Source organism: Apteryx rowi, unplaced genomic scaffold, assembly GCF_003343035.1.
Source record: "Apteryx rowi isolate R43461 unplaced genomic scaffold, aptRow1 scaffold_10, whole genome shotgun sequence".
NCBI lineage: Eukaryota > Metazoa > Chordata > Aves > Apterygiformes > Apterygidae > Apteryx > Apteryx rowi.
This window is the reverse complement of record NW_020447197.1, coordinates 3,712,397-3,730,880: the sequence shown is the minus strand read 5'-3', so window position 1 is coordinate 3,730,880 and position 18,484 is coordinate 3,712,397. Positions and strand designations below refer to the sequence as shown.

Below are 18,484 nucleotides of genomic sequence, written 5' to 3'. Positions count from 1 at the left end.
AAAATATCTGTCCTTTTATCTCAAAAATACTGTGTCATTCAAGATTCTTTTTATTCCTTTGCAGTACTGACTTAGTAGAAGCATYTTACTACTTCTAATTTAAAACTACACTCAGAAATTTGAGTCAGAGCATATTGAAACTCTTGGGTGGTATTTAAACCCCAGTCCACAAAATAACACCAAAAAAATCTTTGGAAGCTTGTAATTCTGAAAAGTGCATGGACGATAGACATGACACTGAACCACAAAAATGCATGTTTTTCCAAATACAAGGTACATGGCAGTATGCAGCAGATGCTTTGATCCCTACGATAAACTTGCAGCATCCAAGATTCTTTGTGGCATCATCTGTTAAATTGGAAGTGTCTGTCTAGAGCAGCAGTATTTCTAACCGGCAAATATATCTCAGTCCAGTATAAAAATTCAGTTGTGCATTCAATGTTTCGTATTGTTTCCTAGAAGATCGTATCTTAGGGTGGAGCACCGTTTTTCAGAACTCCACATGGGTTTGGTTCTGTGGTACTGGCTTAAGAAAATATGAAAATATTACCAAAAACGTTGTTTTTATGGTGAGCAAAGTGTCCACAAAGAACCAGGTATGGGCACAAAAAAAATTCAGTTTCCCAGAAAGCTGCTATTCCAACTGAAGTTCAGTATTTACATCATTGTATAGAGATTTGGATCCTCATAAATGCTTTGTGGTATTTCATTGTGTGCAGAGTGACTAATAAATTTTGAGGATGGCAGTTGCTTATATCTTTATTAGGTGTTATTGGTGCCTTACCAGAAATCCCATGTTTAAGCGGTAGTTTTGGAGGGTACATGACCTGTACTAACCTGTGTCCGATCAAAGCCAGCAGCCAAGATTAGATCAGACAGCCACCTTGTCCCTCATCGTTTCTCTCTGATCCAGAAAGAATATATTCAGCACCAGTCCCATTCTTTGTGCGGTTTTCTGTACCCTTTCTCTCTTCTGCCTTACTGACTAATGTGTACCCCAAGTTTGGGGGGATTTTTGCACACAACACCACCTTTCATATAGGAAAACACAATTTGTCAGCAGAGGAGGGGTAGCTACTGTGTCCTACTCAAGTAATTGGGGACTTCTGGTATCCAACACTGCTTCTCACTCACTCACAGAGAGATCATTGCCTTGGGGAACTCTTGCAAGTCATGGGTCTGACCATGTGAATACTTAGGTTAAAATTAATTTTACTCATTTGCTTTACAAATCTCGATCATATGCATGGCTGATATGTTGTGGGTAAGGCATCCGTCAAAGGGGAAGATAACTGCTGATAACATATGTATCTGTGATACGTGAAGAATCAATCTGCATACGTCCTTGTGTTGTTAATGAATTATATGACTTCTTTCTAGATGCCCCTCCGTCAGAAAGTGGCTGTCCCGTCTCCGAGTACAGTGTAGAAATGACAGAACCTGAAGAAGTCATTTCTGAAGTGTATCACGGTCCTGATCTGGAGTGCACAGTCAGCAACCTCCTTCCTGGAACGACGTACCGGTTCAGAGTGAGGGCTCTGAACGACGGTGGGGTACGTTCGGTGCGCTGTGCACCACTGGGACAGGCATGCTCAAGTGTGATTTGTTTTTTTCACACTGGAGGTTGTGGTGTGCCTGAGACGTGATACTTGAATGTGATAATGGTAGTGCTGATGAACAGAAAGATGAAGGTGGGGTAGACAAATGGAGTAGAGAGAGAAATTCTTAAAGGAACTTTAGAGGAAGATGCACAGTTCTGAACCCAATACTCTTTTTTAAAAGGTGATTTGACTGGCCAAAATCACCTGAACCAAAATATGCTAAATCTCTACTGATAGTTGTATCTGCCTTCAAGGAGGGATCTCTTTTTTCCACTGCATCCCTCCAGTTTTTAAAAATCTTAATTATATAAAAGCAAACACTGAAATTTCGCTAAGATATTGATATATTTTGAGGAATGTTTGCATTGTTAATGAATATTTTTGTTTTAATTTGAAAAAATATATACTTTCTATTTGAGGGGTTTTTGTTCTTATGATTTCCTTGGAAGATGTGTCTTCCCACATTCATCAGAAATTCTGATCTGATGATCACTGAAACATGCTGAAAAACTCCTGTTGGTTGAGTGAGGTCTGGGTTGGTCCTGCTTGCCTTTGTGAGAGCGTCATTCTAAGGGTTTTTTTGTAAAGGCAGTTTGCAGTAATTTATACAGCCACGGTCTAATACTGAACTCTGATAATTGGCCTTGAGTGTTGGAAGCTGAGTTTACCTTTGAGAAAGTTTTTTACATTAAGAAAGTTTCTATACGCTGTTCTTAAAAAGTCTTTAAGGAGCGAGAGATGTGTGTTTATATATATTAATGTATAGGTACCTTGTTCCCCCCCCTAGTACGGGCCATACTCTGAAGCCACAGAAATCACCACAGCAGCGGGACCACCCAGCCAGTGCAGAACACCTTCCCTCTCCTTTCTGTCTGACACAAGTGTACTTGTAAGCTGGGAGGTAAGTCGGGTGCCCTGAATGTTTAATTTCTATCTTGCTTATCCAACCCAATTTGGTCATTACACACTTGAAAGCCAGCTCAAGAGCTATTAACTAGTTTAGATTTTTTTTAGAAGAAAACCATATGCACAAACTCTTCTATTGTAGAAAATCATCTCCACTTTTCTCTTTGAAGAATTATGTAAAGTTGATCATGAGTCATCCAGACCTGGGATACAGACACATGAGACCTCCTACGTTGGCACCAAACGATAGACCCTTGGTCTGTTTAGAAGTACACTCTCTGCAGACTTTTAGTATGTCAGGATGTTCTGGGCTGGAATTATGAAGCCAAATATTTGATTTTTGGATGAAGCTAGAGTCTCTGATACAAAATTAACTCTGCACAAAGGCTTATGTTTCAGTTTTTCCTCCGAAATTGTTTGTCTCTTCCCCAAATATTTACTTTGATTTAAGTTTGTGTGTGTTCCCTTTCCATCCTCCAGGATTTTAGACTTGGGATTTTTTTAAATAAATCGTAGCTGAAACACTGAAGGGTTGATTGATGTCATTAAAAGAAAGTGTGTTAAGTAATTAAGGCAGAAAAGAAAGGATGTTGTCATAAATAAAGCTCTGATAGAGAGCGATGTGACTGTGATTCTCCTGGAGACTTTCTCTGAAAACCTTGCAGCTGTGTCAGCTACAAAAGGATGGCTCTTAACGCGGGCAGTGTCGAGAAAGAAGCTACTAATGTTAGTGAGATGCTTGAATATATTGATTTGTGCTGCCAGCATATCTAGACAGAAGCATAATCTGAGTTTAATTTTATAATGAAAGAGGCACATTTTGTGCAGTTTTGGGGGAGTTTGTTAATATTTCTTGCAGCCTTTTGTGAAGCTAGGATAAGTCGCACTAAGCTTTTTAATGTTACCTTTTAAATGATTGCATGAACAGATATTTGCTGCCCCCAGCCATGAGTGAATGCTGCATTGTTTCTGGCATGCTCTATATTTATATGCAGGATACATTTGTTTATTCTAACTAAAAATGAAGCTTTGGAAGGAATAATATGGTTTGCAATGGTTAGGTTTTCTTAAAGGGCCTGCTACTTTTTAGCTGGTCAGAGTAAAAATGAAAAACAGAGAGGACTGTTGAGTTTTTGAGGACTGTTTTTTCTGGCTGCAGAATTGTGAAGAGAGCACACCATGGTGCCTACCATGCAGCCTACCATGCCTTTTTTGCACATTGGCTTAAAACTATGGCTTTTAGGTTAAATTTCAGTTAAGGTGGTCACACTTTTTTTTACAGAAAGTTGCAAATGCCAAGAGGCTCCTCTCGTGTTTCCCAGCTTAGCAGTTCTGAATGTTCCTACTTAAATAGCTGGAAGCTCTGAGACAACACTAGTGAAGGCTGGGTGTTTTTTCAGGGTGGTCATTATGATGTGTAAAGATGCTTTATATCCTTTTATTGGAAATTAGACTCCCTATGGTGAAAGTTTCGTGCGCTCCTCTGCTGAGCCCACCATTTGTCTTCGTTTTCCAAGTAACAAATAGCCATACTGACAAATTTGCAGTTGCTAAACTGGATGACTGTTTATTTAATTTTCTCACAGTAACTAGTTGGGGGGGGGGGGGGAGGCAGATAGATTTACATATGTACTTACATTGCTTTCTGAGTCCCCAGTGGCGAGAAGGAGAAGAGAGAGCTTGTTGCATGCTGTAATCACGAAACATTTGTCCTACCCTAGAGCACGCTTTCTAAACTGCCCGTAGAGCAGAGATTCCCCAGTCCACGCAGTACAGCACAAAACAGTCTGGTAAAAGTACCAGATACTTGGGGGTTTTTGGGAACCATGCCATTATGCCTGCTCTAGCGCCTCTCTAGCAAATTCAGGTATATATTCCATGTTCCTGTAGCCTTCAGAATGAGAAAGGAATTGCTGGGGGTTTACAGATCCTGTGGGAATTGTTTTGTGGTCATTAAGGTACTCAGGTCCATGTTTCCATATTCCGTACTTTGACCGTTAGCTTGATGGCTGACTTTCACTGGAAGCCTCATACAAGCTCCTCGTTTGCTGAGGTTTTTCTTTTCCCAGTAACATGAGGAACTCCTTCAGGTTTTTGAAGGCCAACTCTTCCAATTGTGGTTTCGATCTCCAGAGCAGGCTGGGCTAGACCACATTGATGGGGGTTGTGTCTCCTTATCATGCTTCTGCCAAGCCAGCGGAGAGACAATTTATTGCCGAGTGTCCTGATGAAAAGCAAAGTAGTGCTAGGTAACTGGCATACACTTTCTCATTTCTGTGAATTTCTTTCAGGTAATTTTTGTGCAAAATTGGCCTGTTTCAGTAACCTATCATAAAACACTAATTCAGCATGTGTCCATTTGCAGCGGTAATTGTGCATTAATATAATAATAAGGGATTTTATTCCTTATCCAGTGAAACACAACGGTCTGAGGTGTCTGTTTCTGAGCTGAACCACATAAATGTTTGTGTTGCAGAGTCCTGAAAGTTCTGGTGCTGACATTTCTGAATACAGATTAGAGTGGGGAGAAGACGAGGAGTCTCTAGAACTCGTGTATAATGGCACAGACACCTGTTTTGAAATAAGTGAATTGTCAGCGGCAGCACATTACTGCTGTAGGCTACAGGTATGGATTTTGTGAATTTTTGTCTGTGAATTTTTGCATGCATTGCAATCTAAGATGTAAACACCATTTTCTTCTGCCGTGTTTTTATTTTCATTATTAACCGCTAGGAAATGAAGTGCTCTGCAAGTCACGAGCAGTGTACCTTTATTTTGAGTAATGAACATTGTTGTTATCTATATAATTAAACAATTTAGATTCTGCACAATTCAAATTGATAAACGAGATGGTGGATACAACTTTTGGCTCTCAAAAATTGCTTTCATATATCATGTGCTTTATCTTCAGTGAATACTGCTGTTAACAGCCACTGATGGATGCACTGTCCTCTGATATTAAAATAAAATTATAATGTTCTAGATTCTTCCCAGAGAATTATTGTTTTCTAGGAAATGTTATGTAAACAACAGCTACTTCCCACTTTTCACAGGATACTAGCTTAAATAATAAGCTCCAACCTCTGTTTCATTTATCAAATAAAGCAAACCAGTTAGTAGATTGCTATGTACCTAGCTGTAGCTGCCAGAAAGTGTAGTCCTCATCTTTACCATTTTTTCTCTTAGATTTGTAAAATGTGTGTTTTTCTCCACATCCACTGAAAAAGTAGGCAGGAAGTAATGGGAAGGTAAAGTAAATGGGAATGAAGTAAAAATATTTTTGCACAAGATACTCTTGCATTCTCTTCCACAAGATTTATTTGTATGCTAAGACAGAATATCACCAGTAAATCCAACCAAAAGTTTATGTACCCACCCAGCTGGCAACGCGTGGGCCACCCAGGCTCATTTCTTTTTGATCAAAGACAACGTGCTTTTGTCAAGTGTTGTCATCTTAAATTTTTTTTAAACAGGACACTCAATTTTATTTAGAAAGTGGCCTTCTAGCAGTTGGCCAAAAGCCAGAGAGCTGGGGCCCCTCACTTGCCAGTACGCTCGGTTGTATTCGCTGCCTTTGTCATAACTGGCCGTGTACCTTGTCCCGGCAGTGTTAGGGGACACTAATGGAAAGAGCACGTGCGAGTGAGCCGAAGGGTGAGCCAGCAAGTGCCTTCTGCTCACGCGGGAAGGAAAGCTCTGAGAATCCACTGGGCAGGGAGGAGACCATGGAGCTGCTTCTGTGGCTAATCGTGGGCACCTGGAGGTTTTAATGTTAAAAATGGTAACAGCCAGCTGTATAGTATCTTTGATTTGGGAGGGGACAGATATTTGTGGTAGGTAATTTAAAATAAGTTCCACCAAGCTACCCAGGTTTTAATACATCGATTATGATTTAATTTGTAGACCAAAGGTAAATGCAATGCACAATACTACTAAGATATTTTAATGAATCTATCAGTGGTCCATGCAATATTTTCTAGAGGGCTTCATCCTGTAAATCTGATCTTTGTGTTATATACAGAGGCATTTGAGGATCCATGTTGTAAGATACACTGTAACATTTAAACAATTATAAGAAAAAAAACTCAAAATATGAGTTGCGGACGAAGAAGGAAAGTTAACTACTTTCAGAAATCCTAGGGTTTTTTTGTTTGTTTGTTTGTTTTTTAATAAAATGGAGAGGATAATATTCCTTTCTTATCTGTTAGCAGCTTTAAGAGAAAATCTTTCTTTTACTTTTTAAAAATAAAGGTTCCCCTAACTTTTACTCTGACTTCTAATAAACACAACATTGCTATCTCAATCTACAGTAACTCAATAAAAAGAGAAAATTGAGGAATCAGGCATATATAACTGCAGGGAATACAATTTGTCTTCCCTGCTGCTCAAATTTTTTCCTGTAATGAATGTTCCTGAACACAATGGTGACTCCTACAAAGGGAAATATTGTACTGTTTGGGGAGGGGAAATATCTAGGAAGCAAAGAAGAATGAAGTTCCCATCAGTTATGATGATGAGGTTGTCCAATAAAACAGTTAAAAGCACCACTAAAAATGCATTGCTTGGAGCAAGATACAGATTGCCAAACACTGGTTTAGAGGCAAGACAGATAATATCATTAGCAGACCACAAAACAAGGCTCACTTCTTAACAGCTCTAGGAGCGCTTCACTAAATAGAAGATGTCCCTAGAGCAGGATTTGTTTTGAAGGGCTTTTTAAAGGGTTGACAAATCTAACTTTATTATCTCTTTCCTCAGTCGAACAAACACCTCCTGGAAAAACAAACCAAGGCTATCTGTTTGTGCTATGCATAGCAGACAGAATTGTTCACTGCAGCTAAGCATAAGCAAGAAACCAAGCAATTGTTTGGCATGTCCTTTCCTTACTGTCCTAGTCCTGCTGAAAAGATTGTAAACCCCAGTTTTCTAGGTCAACCATGTTCCAGTGGGAGAATGTGGGCTCACTTTCCCAGCTGCCAAGGAAGCAAGAGTGGTGGAAAATGCTGGGGAACGTCAAAAGCTCCTTTTGGAGGCCTGTATCTTCTGCACTTCTCTGGAGCAGTGCAGACTGTACCATAATATCCTATCACAAGCTTTCTGTGTACCGTGTTGGCCAACAGCATAGTGGGCTGTATCAGGATGAGCGAAGGTATTAGATCCAAGGAAGCTATTCTTCCCTGTTATTTGCCACTCATTAGTATCTGGAATACCGTATCCAATTTCACTCCAGGGAAAGGTTGAAATAGATTGACAAGGTATAAAGAAAAAAAAGTTGTCACTGTGAGAGTAATTAAGGATTGTAACAGTGGCCTGAAAGGGTTGTGAGTTCTCCATTCTTGGAAGTTTTCAAGATGCAACAGGACAAAACCCTAAGCAACCTGGTTGGGACTCAGTGCTGACCCTGCTTGGAAGAGCAGGTTGGAATAGATGATGTCCCGAGGTCCCTTCCAACCTGAATGATTCTATGATTCTGTGCACAAGCATGTATAATAATCATGAGAAGGTAATGTTTGGCATTTCCTGTGCCATTTCAGTGCAACATATGCAGCATTTACAACATCCAGAGAAACAACTGATAAAAAACAGGTCTGTACAACTGTGCAGGGCTGAGCTTGGAAAGACATCAGGCTCTGTAATTAGTGAGTAGAAGCAGGCCAGATTTTGAAACTTGGTTTCCACTGTAATTGTGGATCTATGAATCCAGATGAAAAGCTTGATAATTGGTTGCTCTGCACTTTGTGGAAAACGTTAAGAGCTATATGCTTTGGTAGTTTGCTAGTGATTTGTGACTTCAGGGGAAGTCCAAGTCATTGATTTAACACCATGCTGAGTTAATATTTTCATTTATCAGAAGCTTTTGGTATGAAATTAGCTATTAATTATGTAAGTTAGGAACAAGTGTAGCTGCTAGCAAGCAAAATGCCCTTTATGTCTGGGATACTCTGCTTGCATAAAGTATCTGATGTTGGATTCTGCAGAAGACTGCAGTAGACTGAGTTCTTGTATGCGGGACAGCATGACAACTTGGGTAGCCAGTTTGTTGGACAACATGATGCCAGCTGTCACTGACAGTGTGATGACTGTGACATTTTCTCTTGCAAACAAAGTTTATTGCTGCTAAAAAGGTTACTGTTAAGTTTGATTAAATAGCTGTTAGGACAAAGATAAATATTCTTGAATTTGTCTGAGTGATGCTTCTGAATAACAAAGGAAGATAGTAGTTGCTCTAATATGGAGGGCATGGATCATTTAAATGTTGCTTATTCTCTAAAGAATCAACGCAACTGTTTCTGGCCACAGAGTTCACAATTACAAGCCTGACTGACATGTAAAATAGAATATTTGTCCTGTAAAAATTCTGTTTTGACTCGCAGGCTGTTAACCAGGCAGGAGCTGGACCCTACAGCGATCTAGTAACCTGCAAACTCCCTGCGTCTGTACCTGATGCAGTCTCCAGCCTCTCCGTGCTGGAGGATGAGCCCGTGGATGCCTCTCAGATATCCCCCTCTGTGTGCCTTGTCCTGAGCTGGGAGGAACCATGCAATAACGGAGCTGAGATCACTTCGTACAACATTGACCTGGGCGACATCAGCATTCCAGTGGGAAATGTTACGACTTACGTTATCGATGATTTGCTGCCAGAAACCTCATACCGGTGAGTAGATTTTTTTGGTGTGGTGCAGAAACTCAGGCTGAGATCGCGCAGCTTAATTTTGCATGGGAAATGTTTATGGGATGTAGAGGGAGGAAAAAAAGAGTGAGCCATCAGTCTGATACAATTCCTCTATGGAAGGTTCAAATACTAGGTTTTTCTTCATTTTTCACTCTCCCCCCTCTCCTTCCATTATCTCTCCTTTTTTTAATGTTGCTTTACTAAGGTAGGCTACGCTGGTAGGTAAAGAAATTCCCAAAGTAGGATAACTAAGATTAGAGTGCAGCATCACACTTTCTCAGATGCTAATCAATAAAATTCCAAGGGTCTGTATTATTATTAACTATATTGATGACTATGTGTGGATAGCAATTTGCATACTATGAACTTTTATATATATGGTTTTCCATAGCTATACTTCTTATTTTTAGCATATGAAAAATTGAGGAAAGGAACATCTGAGTTTAAAACTAATTTCTTCATAATAGTCCAGATTCTAAATTTTATTTCTAAATGGTATTGCAGAAATTGTATTGTTACTTTAATGTTCAGGATTATATAATTTTTTTTCCCCTAACTGCTAACTAAAACAAAAATTAAATGATTGCAGGCAGTAAACAGCAATACAGCAGAAGTCATGTCAGGAGAAATTCTATTTTGAGTACTCTTCTAATAAATATTGAAATCTGATTGCACAGGTCTAAAATTAGACATGGCACAGACCTACAGGAAAATTTTTCTTTATTTCTTTGTATTCAAGGGTCACTATCCTACAAATTTTGTAGAATTTAAATAAAAAGTTCAGTTCTCAATTTTTATCGTGTACCTTAAAAGGAGAACTTCTTGTAGCATGTAGAATACAAATATACATACTAAAAGTTATTTAAAGCAAGGAACATGCTTTCATTTTGTGTCCTTGCAGTGCCTAGCAGAGTGGGTCCTGAACTTTGCCTAGAATATCTAGGTTGCAAAGCCATGAAGTTTAAAAAAATAAAAATAAAATAAAATAAAAAGTAAATTTCAAAGTCTTTGACTGTGGAGTTGGTGGTTGTTGGTGGTGGTGTTTTTTTTTTTTTTTTTTTTTTTAAGATCCTAATTTTATGGTAAGTTTAAGCTAGTATTGTTGTCAGAAAAAGCAGACCTACCCTCTTGTTCCTTCTCATCATGTATTGTCCCCTCTTTTGTGCCAGCAAAGCTTTCTTGCAGCATTCCAGACTGGGAAGACTCATCCTGTTGAAAAGTAGCCATGTTTTTTACTTGGTAAAGGGAGCGAGAGAACAGAACCACCTCCTCTATCCTCTAGCCGTTGTCATGCTTCTGACTTGCCTCTGCCTCCACATTTTCACGTGTTTCTCCCACTCTCCCGTGCATTCGCACTGGTGCTTATGTGATCTTCCTCTAAGCCAGATCAGGGAGCTCAACTGGTTGAAGACTAATCAAAAACCTAATAAAACTAATAAGTTTGGCTATTGACTGACTTACACAGCTGAGGAACTGCATCACCTTTGGGCAGTCTGCTACTCGCTGTCCGGTCAAGGGCCAAAACAGCTAAAGCAAAATAAGAGCTTTGAGCAACCCACTCGAGACAGCCAGAAGGGAGCATCTAAATTGCAACTCGCTTTTCTTTAGCCGACTCCTGCTTGTCTACAGCTTCCTTTTGGCAAATGTCCTTGTCTCCAAAGTCTAGAAATGTAAATCTCGAATGAAAGGATAGACAGGATGTTAGGCTGCTTTCTAATCATACTGCAATTTTGTTCCTGCAGTTCTTACTCCTGCTACCGTAGAAAGTATTGTTTTGCAGAGCTCCTGCTGGGTTCTTTTTGCATTCTAACTTCCTTAATTTGTAAAAGGCACCCGATTAGATTACATGTTTTTAGTCTGGGAGTCAGCTTGTCTCCGATCTGAATGAAAGGGCAAAAGCACAAGCATTAACTCTCTTAACTGTTCTAAATATTTTTGTAGGACTAAGCTCCTAAAAATGATGATAAGAGCACAAACCAGTAGATGACCAATCAGGAGCAATGATATATGAAAGCATTTTCTTTAATAAAATAAGAAAAAGAAACTCCCAAATCTTGCGTCTTGTGTCTGTCAAGGAAGACAAGTGACTGAAGCTGAGTTGCAAAAGCACCTCGTGTAGCACCAACTGGATTTGAAGTTTTTTTGTGCTAGTAAAACTAGACACGTTGAAGAAATATTTTTGTTACTGGATTGATTGTTAACTCCTTGATTTGTATTTCTTCTTTAAGCTTGTATACACCATTTTTTTTATCTGGGAACATCTGTGCCCATATAAATGTACCCATAAACAAACACATCCCTTTACACATGCACACTCTAGTCTTCTGGGCTATTTCAGGTACCGAGGGCCATGTAAGCGTAAGAATATTGTTAGTTTTGATTAACCACCACACATGGTTTCCTTGAGCTACTCTAAAGTGGAATTACTGTTGCAGAAAATGGAATGAAATGATATGGTAAGAATATGGGAAGCTGTTGGTAATTCTGCACTTTTACAAAAGCAAAGGTGGAACGCTTTTGATATACAGGCCTGGAAGGAGTCTCTTCATCACAAGCAAACTCTGGGCAATTGCTCTTGGAGTCAGGACACCATGAATTTCCTTTCAATACATTTATTAAGCTATATTTTAAAATATCCTGGGATTTTCTGTCCTCCCAGATCCTCCTTTTCTGTCCTCCCATTCAAACTGGAAGGGTATTTCAGAACTTCACTGATCTCATTCTCTAAATTTGTTCACCAACAGTTTTTCTTTTTGTGTCAACTTTGTTTAACATAACTAGCTCTTTTCTCTCTCAAGTGCTCCTTCCCTGCTGTGTTTAAAAGCAGCAAACATGTTTTCTTCCAGGCTTTGTTTTTCCTAGACTAAGCAAGCCAAACACTACCGTTTTTGAGACTGAAATATCTTGCCAAAGCTTCAGCGAAATTTCAAGTAAATTAGCGAAAGGTTTATGTTTTAGTTTCATTTGAATTTCACTGTCAGTGTTTTCGTTTGTGGGAGCCCAGAACTTGAAAGCCAATCTTGGTTATTGCAAATGCACCGAGGCCAAAATCGGAAAGAATCGTTGTTTTTGAATAGCAGCGTGATTCTAACAGTGTGCCCGCGCGTGTGCGCTCTGCGGGGAGGTTAGTTTGGGTCTGGCGCGGCTCCGCTGTGCCCAGCCTCTGCCTGGGAATGGCCCCGCATGTGAGCGTCTCAGAGCATAAACAGAGCAAGCTCAGGCCTCTCTGCAGAGGTGACCTCGGAGCCGGCAAGTTTGGTGGATTCTGTTTCTGGATTGGTAGCAAATCCAACTAACATGCTGCAAGATTTGCATCCCGAAAGACACTGGAGGCATCAGAACTGGGGCATACGTCTGCCAGGCAGCTCCTGGCCAGCACCCAGCCGGTTTCGAGAGGACACCTCCAATAGCGGGCGCAGCCCGGCTCTCCTCCTGCAAAAGGCAGATGCCTCCCAAAAGCCCTCTAAACATCAGCTCTGGCCGTTGCTGGCTGGAGGGCCAGCTGCAGAAATACATAGTGTGTGTGTGCTCTCATCCTTCCATTTTACTGCCATAGTCAGGAAGCTCTGATAATAGAGTGATGATACTTGGACCAGTTTTCTGTGAACTGATATAATTGGAAGCGAGTTAATACATATTCCACAATAAATAAGTATTCAACAGCAATAGAAATATCAATATTCTGTTACACTCTGTTCCCAAGCTTTGCTCAATATTTTCCATAGTTAATTGTGCTGTACTGTTGTAATACTTCTCTGTAAAACAACTTTCAAGAATGCTGCTTTTAAGTTAGTGATAAACATAGTAGCCTTATTAAAGCTTAATAGCAACCGTTATTTTTAATTCAGTTTAGGAATAAAAATTTTAAACACTTAATTTGTAAGCTGTATTGAGGGAAGATCTTTCAACATGAAAAGAAAACACATGGAGGCTCAAGTTAGCAGTGCTTAAATGGGTTGTAAAACAGAATTTATGCTCTGGAGTGGGAAACTAAGTCTTGTTCCAGCCCTGAAAGTGTTACCTGAGTGGGGATTTGTGAGGCTGAATAATTGTCAATCATTGCGTTCAGGTGGATGATGGGGGGAGACTGTGCTGCTTCTCCTCCCTTTTGAAGTTTGCAGCATTTTAACTCCAGCAGGTTTTTGCAGGCGCATGTGCTTAGGATGCCACCGATTGCATCAGTCCTATGGGAACTGGTGAATCAAACCCTTCTCATGACAAACCATGTAAGATTAATTCAAAAGTGATTTTCCAGTTTGCTGGAATACTATACAAAGGACTTTATGACTGAACTGAAAATAGCATCCTGTTTAGTGTGTTTATTTTCCTGGGTCAAGAATCTTATAATGGTCTATGAAAGGTCATTGAATGGTTTCGAAATTTGCCTGGTCTGATATATATATTTTTTAATGTTGAAAACAAGCAGTGGGAAAATGTGAGATTGAATACAAATAATATTGTCCAGGGCCCACAGAATTAGGTACTATACCTAAATTTGCTATTTATATTTTGACTTTCAAATTGTGATTATCAGATTTGAAGAAGACCTTTCCAAAACAATTTTTAGGATGCTTTAAGTTACAAACCTTTAGTGAAAATGTTGAAAGGAATCCAAAAGTGGTTTTCACTGCAAATAATTCTACATATTTATACACTATTTTTGTATGAACATAGAGATGTTAACCAAAAACTTGTTTTCCCAGTATCCATTCTGTAAACAATAATTGGTTTCCACTTAATTGTGAAAGTTTTATCTTTCCCACTATGGGTTGTGCCGCTGAGCTGGAGGAGTGTCCTCCACAGCGTGTCCTCCGTTGGGGCAGAGAGGTGAGGAAGCGCCTGAGATGGAGGTGCTGCAGTACAAAGCGCTCCCAACCTGCCGTGTGCTCTCCTTCCCTTGCACGTTGTTCCCTTTCCTCCCCTTTCTTCCTCCCTTCTTCCTTCTCCCCTGCCCGCAGCACCCCGGCCATATTCAAGGCTGGTATCCCTTGAGGAAATGCTGGTATGGTTCGGAGACGGGCAGGAGCTGGGTCTGGGTTAGACTGCTGTGTGCACGGACCAGCAGAAAGGGTTGTTTGTGCGCATCCAACGAAGCTCAGCGACTCGGGGTGGTAGCAGCGATCTACAAAAGATTTAGAAGTGGTGCAATCAGCAAAGACAAGCTAACCATGTGCAGCTAGGTTAGATTCAAATATACGAGTTATTGCGTTCCCAGTATCATCATTCACCTGGAAAGACGCCTTTCTCTATTTTAAGGCCCAAGAGTTTTCATCAGCTATACTGTTCTCCCGATTCGGAAGCGGTGGGTGAGTCTCTGGGAATATGCACGTGTGTCAGGAGGTGAGAGCAAGAATAGCAGAACAGGTGAAAGCAACAGCAAATGGGAGAAGCGCAAGAGATTAAGTCCTACCATGTGCCTATAACTGGCATAGCGAAGATAAGTAAATGTACATGTATGTTCGTGCGCATGTCTAAAACCACATCCATCAGCATATACTTAAGAAATGCGATGTGTTATTTAACAGAGATCCATTTCAACCATTGCTTGTTTTCAAAAGTGGTAACTGCCACTGGAAATGAGAGAAAGCTGCTCAGCTTGAGGGCAGGAGCGGTTTTGTTGTTGTTGAGAGATTGGGTTATACAAAATCAAACACCAAAGTCGTCTGGCGTGCGCTCTAGAGCGTGTCGCTCTGACCAGTCTGCAAAAGACATGCAGCATTTTGTAATTCAGGTGTCACTGTTCATGTGGACTTACTAACTGATGAGTTGCCAGAATCCCATGGAAAATTCTGATTATTTTCACTCTTTTTTTTTTTTTAACTGGAAAGGCTATTAAGTATTAATGTAATGACTTTTCAACCTGAAGCAAACCAATAATATAAAATGAAATAAGATCAGTGTCTATATTAATTATGCTGCTTATAATATTAGAGAAGCATTCTGTTCTTTCTACTTCAGTTGCTTTTATAAACCTTGTTTTTCCTACTATTTTTTAAATCCTGTTTTATTTTCTGGCTTAGAAACGTTTTATTCTTATTGCATCTTTGAATGCAAAACTGTCGATAAGAGTGGCTACTGTTGAATTTTACAGACTTTAGGGCTTAGTTCTCATTTCACCGGTTTTCCACTAGTGATTCCTTCTTCTCGTGTGAAAATGTCTGTATTGGCTGTCATGTGAATCATTGCCTCACATGACTCCTTCACGTGTTCTTTCCTGCAGTGATCCTGAAACACTGTAAAGGAAAACTGTGTGAGCCAAATTCAGCCCTTGTGACAACTCTGAATGAGACAAGAGTATTCTGAGCATGAATTTGAGGACAGAATTTGACACTGTTTTTTATAGTCAAATGGGTTGTTCTTGTCCTAGAAGTTTATTTAGAATGCTGAAGAGTGTTTTTAGCATACTTAATATGTATTAAAGGGTGAGGGGTCTTTGTTAAGGGTTTTCTTCCCTTTTATTAATTGTACATAATCTTTTTCTAATGGTAGAGCTAGATACTTACTCTTCAAAGTAAAGTAATTGTTAATATGCTGTTTATATGTGTTCTTTAATCAAAAAAAGTAGCTATACTCACCCAAGATAGTTCTATTTATCTTCTGCTTTCGCTGAGGTAGGTAGTTGTAATGCTGTACTAGATTTTCTCCCTTTTCCCCCTGCCACCTTTGCCAGGGAGTTCCTGGCTTCTTGGTGGCTGATAATTGTGAGAAGAAGCAACACTTCTTGTAGAGAGTCTTTTCCTATGAGAAAATATTAGGCTGCTGTGCACAGGATTTTCAAAGTCAATGGCATCTGTCCAGCTATCTGAACTGGGCTGTACTGTCTAAAAAGCTAATTAGTTTTCCCAGGCTGTTGTCTCTTATTTCTGCTTTGATTTAACCAACGTTTGAAACCTTTCAGGGTCGTCTGTGTCAATACTTCTGTTTACGCAGAATCTCCTAGCTAAACCCCTCAAAGCTCTTTCCAAATGCGTATTTTACTTTTTTTTATGATGTTGCTGTTGACGTTACCATAGTAAAAGACTACCACTCTTCACTTGCTCCTATAAGCAGGTTCGCGTTGTGAAAATTATTAAACTGTGGTGCAGAGAGATAAGCAAGAGTGACAAAATAGTAGAAGCCAGGAGTGGTTACCTTAATAAATAAATAAAATTTAGAAAACTAGCTCAATTTTAAGAATGTTTCCAAATTAAAACTTCTATGACTACATTGGTGGTCTGGTTTTCTCTTCTTCTAAATATGCTTAATTTGATTCAAATGGCTTAAGGAGCTTTTGTCCATCATGTGGGAGTGACTTGAGTCCAATTGTTATTTGATCTAGTGTATAGTTCATTGATGATGACTGTATCCAATTTGTGTAAGACTCCAAGAGCTAATTGTTTGCTCATATTTTGCAAGCTATTAAGATACGTAATACCAGACTAGCAATGTATGGAAGGGTTGTGGATTTAACCTTCTGGGGTTAGCTCTTCCCAGTAGAATTTCTTGTGCTCAAATAGTGTGTTTTGTGAGACATTACAGATGCTGAAATAATACTATTCATTGGTCTTCAGAGATATTTACCAATCTGAAGATGGGTTTTATGGCAGCTCCACTTGTGTTTTCAATTGATGATTTTTCCTGAATTAACTCACAGCTTGTTATAATAACCAGTGTTAGAAAAGCACAAGCCCCTTTCGCATTTTATTTATTCATAATTACACGTGTAATGTTTTCCAGCTCTCGCTTGTATCTGTTCCTCTGACCCTTGCAGTGAGGATAATTAATCAGCAGTTCTCCATGTCATCTTCCGTGACTGCAAAGAGGTGGTCTGTTTTGAGAGCCACCAGTGTTGCATACTTTGCAATCCCCCTGGCTAGGTTCTTACTCACTTTAAGTGGTAACTCATTGCTCCAGGAGTACCACTGAGGAAACACAATTGCTCGCAATATGAGATATTACTTTAACATTGCACTAGACTGTTAGGATGATAAAAGGTATTAGATAACCTCACAATGTCCAGAGTGCTTGTTCATATGGTTAAAGGGACTGCCATTGGGCTCAGAGGTTGCTTTGCCAGATCTTCCTGCCTCTGCCTGATTGCATTTCTTGGTATCTTCTTTGCTGTTCTTACAGTATAAACAGGATGATAATACTTGTTACGTTACAGAGCCTTTCACTTGCCAGAGCAAGATACTGATCGCTGGGAGTGGACACAGTGTTTAAAGATGGACCAGTCAGGTCCAGAAGGCTGTTTTGTTTCTTAAGACTTTTCTATGTCAAGAACCTTGTGAAAGCACCTTATTTAACATTTACCTTTGTTGTTGTTTACTTTAGGGTCAGGATCCAGGCTGTCAATGAAATTGGAGCTGGACCATTTAGCCACTTTATTAAAGCAAAAACTAGGCCATTACCACCATTACCTCCTCGGTTAGAGTGTGCTGCAGCAGGTCCTCAGAGCCTGAAGTTGAAATGGGGAGACAGCAGCTCCAAACTTCATGCTACCGATGACATGGTCTATATCTTGCAGATAGAAGACAGAAATAAAAGGTAAGAGATACAGGATTCTTTTCATTGTGTTAATGAAAATGGATTCTGATTCATCATAAAGTATTTGTGAATCACAGCAAGAAAAAGGTTGTTTTCCTGGTTATCCTATACCTACAAACTATTAAAAAAAGAAAAAAAAGTAGTTTTGACAGAGATTCTGTGCCTGTAGTCAGACCAAGCAAATAACAAAGCTGTTAAATGTATTATAGAACAACTGAGATTCATGCTGTGCTGTTGAAATTGTAGCAAAACACTGACCTCTCTGCTTGTATATTGAGTTTCAACATCATAACTACTTTGCCCTTTGGAATATGCAAAACAGATATTGCTCCCAGTGTACTGTGTATATTAATAAAGCAACTGCTCACAAAGTTGCAAGTCTAAGACAAAACTGAGCAAAATAAGTTCCTTTGGGCAGCATGGTGGTCAGGATTTTACAGCTAAACTCTTTTGGAGCATTAGCAAAATAGGAGCTCAGCATCAGCTTGGTAACTATGCAGTCTGCAAAATAAGAATGCAGGAGGACTCATCCTCTGTGTTTTCCTTCCCTAAAATTTTCATCAAAGCCATGGGAGCTTTGGGTGTGCAAGAAATACAGAATTGGACATTGCAAGAAGTTTTTTCCATACAAACAGATTTGATAAAGAGGCTCCAAAGTTGTGAGAGAGAGGAAAACAAACAAAGAAAAGACAATGAGAATGTTGCCTAACAGTCTGATCCCTTCAATGAATAAATATCATAGATGGCTCATAATTTACTAAGAAACACTCACTCTCAG

General features: G+C 39.6%; 1 protein-coding gene across 6 annotated transcripts in view; it reads left to right on the top strand.

Annotated features, from left to right (window-relative positions):
• FNDC3B (fibronectin type III domain containing 3B) overlaps nt 1-18,484 on the top strand; it is a 179,143-nt gene that overhangs the window by 131,794 nt on the left and 28,865 nt on the right. For all 6 annotated transcript variants that reach the window (XM_026061452.1, XM_026061460.1, XM_026061485.1 and 3 more), the window contains 5 exons: nt 1,381-1,553; nt 2,389-2,502; nt 4,984-5,133; nt 8,882-9,162; nt 17,494-17,706. In XM_026061452.1, coding sequence (XP_025917237.1) covers nt 1,381-1,553; nt 2,389-2,502; nt 4,984-5,133; nt 8,882-9,162; nt 17,494-17,706 — 931 coding nt within the window. The remainder of the gene's footprint in view (nt 1-1,380; nt 1,554-2,388; nt 2,503-4,983; nt 5,134-8,881; nt 9,163-17,493; nt 17,707-18,484) is intronic.